At 41.5% G+C, this 12112-nt stretch overlaps 1 protein-coding gene across 1 annotated transcript in view; it reads left to right on the forward strand.

The window, feature by feature from the left end:
• The window catches only part of C20H1orf87 (chromosome 20 C1orf87 homolog), a 148457-nt gene that overhangs the window by 15631 nt on the left and 120714 nt on the right, over positions 1-12112 (forward strand). The window contains exon 3 of the mRNA XM_061120016.1: positions 6590-6719. Coding sequence (XP_060975999.1) covers positions 6613-6719 — 107 coding nt within the window. The 5' untranslated portion in view covers positions 6590-6612. The remainder of the gene's footprint in view (positions 1-6589; positions 6720-12112) is intronic.

Consider the following 12112-nt stretch of genomic DNA (forward strand, 5'->3'; position numbering starts at 1 on the left):
GAGACCCCAAGGACTGTAGCCTACCAGGCTCCTCCATCCATGGGATTTTACAGGCAAGAGTACTGGAGTTGGTTGCCATTTCCTTCTCCAGGGGACCTTCCTGACCCAGGGAGATTGAACCTGGGTCTCCCGGATTGTAGGCAGATGCTTTACCGACTGAGCCACAAAGGAAGTCCTCTTTTAGGAGTCCCTAAAGGAGAATCCAATTCCTTGCCTTTCCTAGCTTCTGGAGGCCACCTGCATTCTTTGGTTCAGGACATCTTTTTCAAATGATTCTAATATCTTGCTTTCATGGTCATATCTCACACTTCCTCTTCTACAGTAAAAATCTCCCACTGCCTCCCTCTTTTAAGGACATTTGTGATTATATGTGAACCCACTTGGCTAATCCAGGATAATCTCTCCATCTCAAGATCCTTAACTTAATCACATCTGCAAAGTCAGAGAAGGCAACACTAATAGGTTCCAGAGATTAGAATGTGAACATGTGGGGGGCCATTATTCAGCCTACCACAAGCATTGACCAGGAAGGTATGATAACTATGCAAACAGGCAAAGAACAGACACATTTTATAAAGGACAAATCAAATTATTCAGAGAATGGAGAAATCCTTTTCAGCTTCTGGGATTTGGTTTGGCTTCTTGACAGGTAATTATAATAATGATGCAAGCCAACATTTATATTGCTCCTTATGTGTCAGGCATTGTTCTAAATGCCTTATTTATACTACTCAATTAATCTTTATAAAACACTGTACTCATTTTATAGAAGATGAAACCAAAGTACAAAGACATTAAGTGACTCACCCCAGATCACACTGAACTATCAGAGCCAGAATTTGAACCCAAGGTATCTGATTCCCAGCTAGATACTTTTGACAATTTGAGATGGAACTTAAAGAATGGAGAGCAGGCTGACACAATGAGAAAACATGAGTACTGTAGACAGCTCAGATCATGAACTCATTATTGCAAAATTCAGATTTAAATTCAAGAAAGTAGGAAAAACCACTAGACCATTCAGGTATGACCTATCAAATCCCTTATACAATAGAAGTGACAAACAGATTCAAGGGATTAGATGTGATAGACAAGTGCCTGAAGAACTATGGTCGGAGGTTCATGACATTGTACAAGAGGCAGTGATCAAGACCAGCCCCACGGGGGGGGGGGGGGGGGGGGGGGCGGGGAATACAAAAGGCAAAATGGTTGTCTGAGGAGGCCTTACAAATAGCTGAGAAAAGAAGAGAAGCTAAAGGCAAAGGAGAAAAGGAAAGATATACCCATTTGAATGCAGAGTTCCAAAGAATAGCAAGGAGAGATAAGAAAGCCTTCCTCAGTGATAAATGCAAAGAAATAGAGGAAAACAACAGAATGGGAAAGACTAGAGATCACTTCAAGAAAATTAGAGGTACCAAGGGAACATTTCATGCAAAGATGGGCTCAATAAAGGACAGAAATGGTAGGGACCTGACAGAAGCAGAAGATATTAAGAAGAGGTGGCAAGAATACACAGAAGAACTGTAGAAAAAAGATCTTCATGACCCAGATAACCATGATGGTGCGATCACTCAGCTAGAACCTGACACCCTGGAATGCAAAGTCAAATGGGCCTTAGGAAGCATCACTATGAACAAAGCAAGTGGAGGTGATGAAATTCCAATTAAGCTATTTCAAATCCTAAAAGATGATGCTGTGAAAGTGCTGCACTCAATATGCCAGCAAATTTGGAAAACTCAGCAGTGGCCACAGGACTGGGAAAGGTCAGTTTTCATTCCAATCCCAAAGAAAGGCAATGCCAAAGAATATTCAAACTACAGCACAATGCACTCATCTCACATACCAGCAAAGTAATGCTCAAAATTCTTCAAGCCAGGTTTCCACAGTATGCGGACTGAGAACTTCCAGATGTTCAAGATGGATTTAGAAAAAGCAGAGGAACCAGAGATCAAATGGTCAATATCCATTGGATCATAGAAAAAGCAAGAGAGTTCCAGAAAAACATCTATTTCTGCTTTACTGATTACGCCAAAGCCTTTGACTATGTGGGTCATAACAAACTGTGGAAAATTCTTAAAGAGATGGGAATACCAGACCACCTTACCTGCCTCCTGAGAAATCTGTATGCAGGTCAGGAAGCAACAGTTAGAACTGGACATGGAAAAATGGACTGGTTCCAAATCGGGAAAGGACTATGTGAAGGTTGTATATTGTCACTCTGCTTATTTAACTTATATGCAGAGTACATCATGCAAAATGCCAGGTTGGCTGAAGCACAATCTGGAATCAAGATTACTGGGAGAAATATCAATAACCTCAGATGTGCAGATGAAACCACCCTTATGGCAGAAATGGAAAAGGAACTAAGGAGAGTCTTGATGAAAGTGAAAGAGGAGAGTAAAAAAAGTGGCTTAAAATTCAACATTCAAAAAATGAAGATCATAGCATCCGTTCTCATTACTTCATGGCAAATAGATGGGGAAACAATGGAAACAGTGACAGACATTATTTTCTTGGGCTCCAAAATCACTGCAGATGGTGACTTAAAGACAAGAAATTAAAAGACACTCCTTGGAAGAAAAGCTATGACCAAACTAGACAGCATATTAAAAATCAGAGACATTACTTTGCTGACAAAGGTCTGTCTAGTCAAAGCTATGGTTTCTCCATTAGTCATGTATGGATGTGAGAGTTAGACCATAGAAAAAGCTGAGTGCCAAAGAATTGATGCTTTTGAACTGTGGTGTTGGAGAAGACTCTTGAGATTCCCTTGGACTGCAAGGAGATCCAACCAGTCAATCCTAAAGGAAATCAGTCCTGAATATTCATTGGAAGGACTGATGCTGAAGCTGAAGCTCCAATACTTTCGCCACCTGGTGCAAAGAACCGACTCATTGAAAAAGACCCTGATGCTGGGAAAGACTGAAGGCAGGAGGAGAAGGGGATGACAGAGGATGAGATGGTTGGATGGCATCACCGATTCAACGGACATGAGTTTGAGCAAGCTCCAGGAGTTGGTGATAGACAGGGAGGCCTGGTGTGCTGCAGTCCATGGGGTCACAAAGAGTTGGACACAACTGAGGAACTGAACTGAATTGAACTGACCTAAGACAGAGGGAAGAGAATGTACAAAGGCACAGAGGCAGAGAAATGAAAGGCAGATTCAGGCCAGTGAGTACACAAGGTCGGATGGAGGTTAGAGAATCCGAGAAAAGTAGTGGGAGAGCAAGCTCCAGCTAGAAGACTTCCAGGGCTTAGAAGACTTTGAAACCATGGGTCATCTCCATGGCTGATGTGTGCCCTTTGAGACACTGGACTAGAGTTGTGCCTCGGGAAGACTGATCTGGTGACCATGTGAAGGCTGGATTGGAGAAGTGGGAAGGGAGCTTCCCCTTCTCCTCTACTCCCTTGGCACTGTGTAAATCATGGAACATGCCTATATGTCTTGCCCACTAGAGAGTGAGCCCTAAAAGGAAGAGCAGTGTATCATCCATCTCTGGCAACATGTGCCAATAGCTGATACAGTAAAGCACAAAACACAATTCAGCTAGAGGGGAGGGGGCAGGGGGTATGGATGCTGGGGCTGCTGCTGCTTCTAATGAAAATAACATCATTCTGTAGTCAATTTGAAGAGCCGTTATCCACATTTGTTGAAGGCTTTTAACGTAATTAAAAATGCCTAGAAATCTTGGAATATGTAGGTTTATATTCAAATCTTGCCTCCATCAATTGCCTCTGTGGGGTCTTGGGTAATTTCTAGATATCCTAAGCCTTGTAGTCTTAATCTTTAAAACAGAAAAAAAATACTTTATTGGTAATTGCTAATTTATAATGTTATTAAAAGGAACTAAAGAATCTCTTGATGAGGGTGAAGGAGGAGAGTGAAAAAGCTGGCATGAAACTAATATTAAAAAAAAAAAAAAAAAACTAATATCATGGTATCTGGTCCCATCACTTCATGGCATGTAGAAGGGGAAAAGGTAGAAACAGTGATCAATTTCCTCTTCTTGGGCTTTAAAATCACTGCGGATGGTAACTGCAGCCATGAAATTAGAAGATGACTGTTTCTTGGCAGGAAAGCTATGACAAACCAAGACAGTGTGTTAAAAAACAAAGACATCACTTTGCCATCAGAGATCCATATAGTCAAGGCTATTGGGCTTCCCAGGTGGCTCAGACCGTAAAGAATCTGCCTGCAATGCAGCAGACCTGGGTTCTATTCTTGGGTTGGGAAGATCCCCTGGAGGAGGGCGTGGCAACCCACTCCAGTATTCTTCCCTGGAGAATCCCCATGGACAGAGGAGCCTGGTGGGCTGCAGTCCATGGGTCGCAAAGAGTCGGACATGACTGAGTGACTAAGCAGAGCACTTGGTCTTTCGAGCGTTCATGTACTGTTGTGAGAGCTGGACCATAAAGAAGGCAGAGCACCAGAAGAATTGACACTTTTAAACTGTGGTGCTGGAGAAGATTCTTGAGAGTCCCTTGCACAGCAAGGAGATCAAACCAGTCAGTCTTAAAGGAAATCAACCCTGACTACTCATTAAAAGTACTGATGCTGAAGCTGAAGCTCCAAGAATTTGATCACTTGATGTGAACAGCTGACTCACTGGGAAAGACCCTGACTCAAGGCAGAAGGCAAAAAGGGCAACAGAGGATGAGAGGCGGGACAGCATCACCAATGCAGTGAACACGAACTTGGGCAAACTCCGGGACCTGGTGAGGGACACGGAGGCCTGGTGTTCTGCAGTCCATGGGGTCTCGAAGAGTCGGACATGACTAGGCGGCTGAACAAAAAAACATATAAGGTAATAGTTATCTGTCTCAAATAAGGAATGTGGCAAATTATGACTACAAATTATTTTTTTTAATATTCTTATTTAATTGAATCACCAACTTACCTTTATGTCCCTTTTAGTACTTTCCCCCCATTTTGCAGTTGTTTTACACTGAACCTCAGGGAAAAGAAGGGATTTAGCCAGACAATGAAAGAGCTTGAATTTAAAGAGACAAGAGGAAGATTTTCGACTGTAGGCACACTTCATAAAGGGAAATGAAGCTTAAGGGAAAGAGCAGGGTAGACGTGACCGCACAGGTGAAAGAGATGGACTTCAAGAAGGAAGCGCAGGTTTGAAAAGAATATCCAGACTATTCACCAGACAACAGCCACACCCTGGGCACACACAGCCTGGGCAGGTAGGCGATCTGGTCCCCGCCTAGCAACAGCCCTCTGCGTCCTTAACTACCTGGGGTGGGAGCCGCCTCCGCCCAGGAGCCGGGCCCTGTGATTGGCCCGACTCCTGAGCTGGCTCCCCCGCCCCACCTTGGTCCCCGCAGGCCTCCGCAGATCTTAATCCTGAGAAGCACTGAACGCGCACCCCTGAGCCTCCGGAGCGGTAAGGCAGCCGGCTCTGAGCTCCCCGGGGGAAGGACCCAGGAGTGACACGCAGCTCCTGGGTAGAGGGGACTCCACAATCACAAATTCTGGTCCTTGAAGCTTCGAGATAGATTCAAAGAATCTATCTGGGGGGCTAACTGCTCTCGCAGAGCAGATCCAATTGCTGACCACACACTAGGTGAACCTGGGGTCTTGGGAAGAACCCTGCTCTAGTTATCAGACCAAAGTACTGGAACCAGGCCTGCTGTCAATCACTTTGTGACCTTGGTCAATTAACACCGTCTCTGGGCCTTGGTTTCCCAGTCTGTAAAGAGAGCCTTTGTAGACTATTGAGTGTTATGTGGCAGCCTGGATGGGAGGGGAATTTGGGGGAGAATGGATACATGTGTATGTAAGGTTCTTCACCTGAAACTATCACATAGTTAATTATCTATACCCCCAATACACAATTAAATGTTTAAAAACCTTCATTAAAAAAAAAAAGAAATTATTTCTAAAGGCCTTTCAATTTCTGAGCGGCTCTAACAGGGAGTGGTTAGTCTGGGACCAGGTTTATAGAACTTCTCAGTTTCCCCTAGCAGCAGACCTGATTAAACACCCAGTGAATATTAGCAGAGGGTCTCAATTTTAGATTCACTGCATTGTAGAAAAATCAGATCATCAATAACAAGAAAAATCCCTCGTTTCTATGCACATTGCTCCTTCAGATGCATGATGTCATTGGATTGTCACTAAATCCAGAGGGCAGCACTGGAATTATTCTGGTTTTGGAGGTACTGAGCATCAGAACTGAATTTGAGTTCCTCACATGTCCTTCTAAAGCCCTACTTTCCTCTCTGACCTCATGAGAATCCCATCTGGTGACTTGTAGAATAGGAAGACAATCACCGAATGGCTCAGTTAACCAGTTTTGCAAACCTCTTAGATGGGATTTCCAATTCTGCTAATTACTGTTATGTGATATTGGAAAAGTTACTTAGCTACATTATGCCTGGTTCCTCAACTGTGAGACAAGAATGATAATAGTAATTAAGAATATCTTTCTCATGCTTTTTTTGGAACTATTAAGTGAGATTATAATATAGGTAATACACTTGGCCTCGCTATTATTATTGTTGTTATTATTGACAAGGATGTTACAGTTGCCTAGTGGAAAACCCAGAGGAATAGTTTTATTTATTTTCCACCCCCAAGGACTTGAAGAGGTTTGGAGAATTATGTCTTCAGTTTGGAAGATTCCCCGTGGATCAAATGCGATGCCTGAGATGAAGGTGAAAATCATTGGAAGTAAACACGTTCGATACCTTGTGGAGAAGCCAAAAATGTAAGTTTACTCTTTGAAAAATACGTTTTGCTTGGGTGATAATGAAGTTTAGGCTCTCTTTAATCTAGAAATTTACATTTTTAAAATGCTCTCCATGGAAAATTAAGTCATTACAATGCAACCATAAAAGTAAAATAGTGTTGATAACTTCTATGCACAGTGTTTTCCTGAATTTTTCATCTTACAAAGATGCTCTTTCCCCCTGCTCTTTAATTACTTGAGCTGATTTTCCAGATAGATGGGAAATATAAGCACTGAGTCATTTATAAATATTAATGGAGCATTGCTGCTTCTCCTTATCAGGTTTGTAATCTACCACATGTAGTAATTTTTTTTTTGGGGGGAGGGAGGAAGGTTGTTAGTCAATTTGTTATGAATTAAAGGAGTGGGATTAGTAATGAATCATAAATTTTAAGAGTTTCACTTACTTTTGCTTGTATTCCAGACTCCTCTAAGCAGGGGCTTCTAAGAAGATAACTAAGAGGGCTTTCTTCTTCCAAACTCATCACAGTCACATTTGAAGGGGGACACTCACATATCTCTAAAATTCACTCATTTTTTTGACCAGTTCTTCCTTGTAGAGTTTCGATAGTTCACATAAGAAAAAGAAGATATTAGACCTGCCTTTCTTCTAGTAGACATTCCATAAATAGTAGTCAGTCAGTAAGTGCCTTTCCCTCCTAAAATCATTTCCTTAGCTCTTTCTTCTCTTTCAGAAACCCACAGACCAAACAAATAGACAAACTAAAAGATCTAGCCTCACTGAACATAGATAGGTTCAGAAAGTAGTGGACACCAAACCTGGCTATCATCACAGTCACCTGGAGAATCCTTAAAAATAAAGATGTGGGGTTCAATACCTATTAAGTCAGAATCCCTGAAGATGAGACCATTAGGACTACTGTTATGGAGTATGGGCTTTAGAGGGGAAATGGGCTTTACCTCCCTACCCTCAGTACTAAGAGATTGTAAAGTGAGTGCCCCAAGAGATTCCAAAGTCAGTACTGTAGTCAGCTAGTAATGTCTGCCATGGCACTTGAAGTGAGCTTTGCAGCTCATGTATTTGGAGTCATGTATTTGGAATCCTCACAGACTTGAGAGATGTGAATTTGAATCCTGGTTCAGCACCTTCCTAGCCTTTTGACATTGAAAAAGTGAATTAACATCTCTAGCCTCAGATTCTACAGCTATCAAGTGAAGATAAAGCCCATCTACCTAGTAGGGTTGTTATGAGAAAAAAAAAAAAAAAATGTGAAAAGTATGCAAAACATCTTTCCAGTGCCTAGAAGTATATATAGTGTTTGTGTTAGTTGCTCAGTCATGTCCAACTATTTGTGACCCCATGGACTGTAGCCCATCAGGCGTCTCTGTCCATGGAATTCTCCAGGCAAGAATACTGGAGTGGATTGCCATTCCCTTCTCCAGGGGAACTTCCCAACCCAGGCATAGAACCCAGGTCTCCTGCATCACAGGCAGATCCTTTACTGTTTGAGCTACAGGGAAGTCATATTCCATATGCTTAATAAATGGATCTGCTATTATTATTGAAGCAAATCTTTCCATAGATATGACATTAAGTAAAAAGTCAAATATCTTTCTATGAAACACTTGCCATCCCTTTTATATTCTATGCCAGGTTATCTCTGTTTTGTAGATAAAGAAACTGAGACACTGTGATGAGTAAGTGATTATTTCGAGATCTTGACAAATTCCACTCATTATCCAGAAAAGCAAATAAGATCCTTAGGAATGCTGTGCTCAATTCTCCTCCTACCTGGAAGACATTGCTAATCTACTAATTCCATTCCTCTTTGAGGTTGTTTGTTTAACCCCATCATCCCCACAACTCCTTCCTTTTTCCAATGGATTCAGAGTCTAATACATTCCTAACAGGGAGGGGGAGGGTGGCGGGGATAGAGGAAGGGTCCTTTTCCTTTTAAATTAGAGAAAAATTCCACCTACTTATAAGAAGGTGCCTTTATTTCTCTTTATTCTTCAAATTTTAGATTCTGGAAATAAGAGTACACCACATCAGTTACATTAATTGGGAAATAAAAGACAATTCTGTTTCTTCTGTGACAGACAACAGGCTAATTGTTGTTTTTTAATATTAAGATAAGTTTGAAAAAAAAAGTGATAAGTTTGGTTGTTTCTATGGACTTGATGTTACTGTTGCTGGAATGACATAGGACAGTTAACAAGCTTTCCTAAAATATTCTTGTATGGTTCAAAAGTAAATAACTCTCAAGAGGCTTCTCGTTGCTGAGGTAAGGACAGACCCACCACAAGCATGCTTTGCATGTTCCAGAGTCTGTCTCTAAAACACATTTAACTCATGCTACATCTACACCCTTCAGCCAGGATCTCAAGGTGGTGTTTTCTTTGCATTAAATCAACTGACCCTATTAGTGAAAAAAAATCCACGTATAAAAATAAATAAAAGCCAAAAGAGAAAGAAGTCTCTAAAAGAAAAGTCTGTATTAAAAAGGAAAATTACAAATTAATATTGAATGGAAAAACAGAAATCTTCTTGTGTAACAACATTTATTTATTTACTTGAATCAATTTTATTGAAGTATAGTTGCTTACAAATGTGTAACCACATTTAGCTGAGATGTCTTACAGGTTGTGTGGAAAGATGGATAGCGTGTCACACATAACTGTGATCTTCAAAGTACAAATCAAAATCAGTCTGTTAGTCTTCTAGGACTGTTGTATGACCATACCAAAACTGGGTGGCTTAGACCAACAGAAATGTATTGCCTCTCAGTTCTGGAGACTAGACAGCTGAAGCCAAGGTGTCTGCACAGCCTTGCTCATTCTGAGGTGCCCAGGAAGAATCCTTCTGTTCCAAGTCTCTCTCCTTATTGGAGAAATAATATGTGTCTGTGTATAGGTTTCCTCCTTTCATAAGGACACCAGTCAATTGGCTGACAACTCTACTATTCTAGTATGGTCTCATCTAAACTAATTACTTCTGCAGTTACCCTATTTCCAAATAAGATCACATTCTATGGGAGAAAATAATAGCGAACAAAGCAACAGACAAAGGATTAATCTCAAAAATATACAAGCAACTCCTGAAGCTCAATTCCAGAAAAATAAATGACCCAATCAAAAAATGGGCCAAAGAACTAAACAGACATTTCTCCAAAGACATACAGATGGCTAACAAACACATGAAAAGATGCTCAACATCACTCATTATCAGAGAAATGCAAATCAAAACCACAATGAGGTACCATTACACGCCAGTCAGGATGGCTGCTATCCAAAAGTCTACAAGCAATAAATGCTGGAGAGGGTGTGGAGAAAAGGGAACCCTCTTACACTGTTGGTGGGAATGCAAACTAGTACAGCCACTATGGAAAACAGTGTGGAGATTTCTTAAAAACTGGAAATAGAACTGCCATATGACCCAGCAATCCCACTTCTGGGCATATACACCGAGGAAACCAGATCTGAAAGAGACACGTGCACCCCAGTGTTCATCGCAGCACTGTTTATAATTGCCAGGACATGGAAGCAACCTAGATGCCCGTCAGCAGACGAATGGATAAGGAAGCTGTGGTACATACACACAATGGAATATTACTCAGCCATTAAAAAGAATTCATTTGAATCAGTTCTAATGAGATGGATGAAACTGGAGCCCATTATACAGAGTGAAGTAAGCCAGAAAGATAAAGACCAATACAGTATACTAACACATATATATGGAATTTAGAAAGATGGTAACGATAACCCTATATGCAAAACAGAAAAAGAGACACAGATGTACAGAACAGACTTTTGGAATCTGTGGGAGAAGGCGAGGGTGGGATGTTCTGAGAGAATAGCATTGAAACAAGTATACTATCAAGGGGGAAACAGATCACCAGACCACGTTGGATGCATGAGACAAGTGCTCGGGCCTGGTGCACTGGGAAGACCCAGAGGGATGGGATGGCGAGGGAGGTGGGAGGGGGGATCGGGATGGGGAACACATGTAAATCCATGGCTGATTCATGTCAATGTATGGCAAAAACCTCTACAATATTGTAAAGTAATTAGCCTCCAACTAATAAAAATAAATGAAAAACAAAACAAAAAAAAACAAATAAGATCACATTCTGAGATACAGGGCAATAGGACTTAAAAATATGAATTGGGGTAAGGGGATAAAACTTAAACCATAATAAACAGTCTCCCATTTTACAGATGAGGTGAGACAACTGAGGTCTCAGTGAACTTAAAAGTGAGGCCACTTATTAAGAACCAAGTCTGGAATTTACTTCTCTCATTTTTTAGTTTAGCCTATACAGTGATTAATAGGAGATGAACAGAAAATGATCAGTGCCTACTTAGAATACATGTTTTTTATCAAGGATATCAATATATCCTTGGTTTAAGTGTCCCTCAGTTTGTGGCATCATTATTTTCCTCATAGACCCCTACACCAGCTTTCCAGTCCTGATCCCTGCCTCTCATCTCATTCTCTGATTCATTCTCTGGATCCATGCTCTTCAAAGTGTAGTCTATGGACTATCAGCATCAACCCCACCTGAGAGCTTGCTAGAAATGCAGACTCTCAGGCCCCTTTCCAGACATACTGAGTCAGAATCTGCATTGTTGTAAATTCCCAGGTGAGGCCTATGCAACATTACAGATTGAGAAGACCAGTTCTTAAGTATGGCTAGCAACCACATAGAGTCCCTTGGATTGAAAGGAGATCAAACCAACCAATCCTAGAGGAAATCAATCCTGAATATTCAGCAGAAGGACTGATGCTGAAGCTGAAGCATCAAAACTTTAGCCACCTGATGCGAAGAGCCAACTCATTGGAAAAGATCCTGATGCTGCAAAAGACTAGGGCAGGAGGAGAAGGGCGTGACAGAGGATGAGATCGTTGGATAACATCACCGACTCAATGGACATGAGTTTGAGCAAATTCCGGGAGATCGTGAAGAACAGGGAAGTCTGGCATGCTGTAGTTCATGGAGTTGCAAAGAGTTGGACATGATTTAGCAACTGAACAGCAATCATTTAAAAATGCAAATCTAATCAGGTGCCGCCACTACCAGCCCTGGATTTGCCTGCCTCCCTCTCCCGTTGACCCCCATAGCATCCTTAGAGATTGTCGTGCTCAATGACAATTTTCTATGCATTTCTGTGTCCCCCATTTAACTGTAAATTCTGTGTGCACAACCTTACCTTCAGTACCGAGTGAGGGTCTTGTCTTGTACATATTGAAAGACTAATAAATAAGTTAGAATACAATGGTGGTTTAGTCGCTAAGTCGTGTCTGACTCTTGCAACCCCATGTACTGTAGCCTGCCAGGCTCCTCTGTCCATGGGATTCTCCAGGCAAGAATACTGGAGTAGGTTGCCATTTCCTACTACAGGGTATCTTC

This window comes from Dama dama, chromosome 20, assembly GCF_033118175.1.
Source record: "Dama dama isolate Ldn47 chromosome 20, ASM3311817v1, whole genome shotgun sequence".
Taxonomy (NCBI): Eukaryota; Metazoa; Chordata; class Mammalia; order Artiodactyla; family Cervidae; genus Dama; species Dama dama.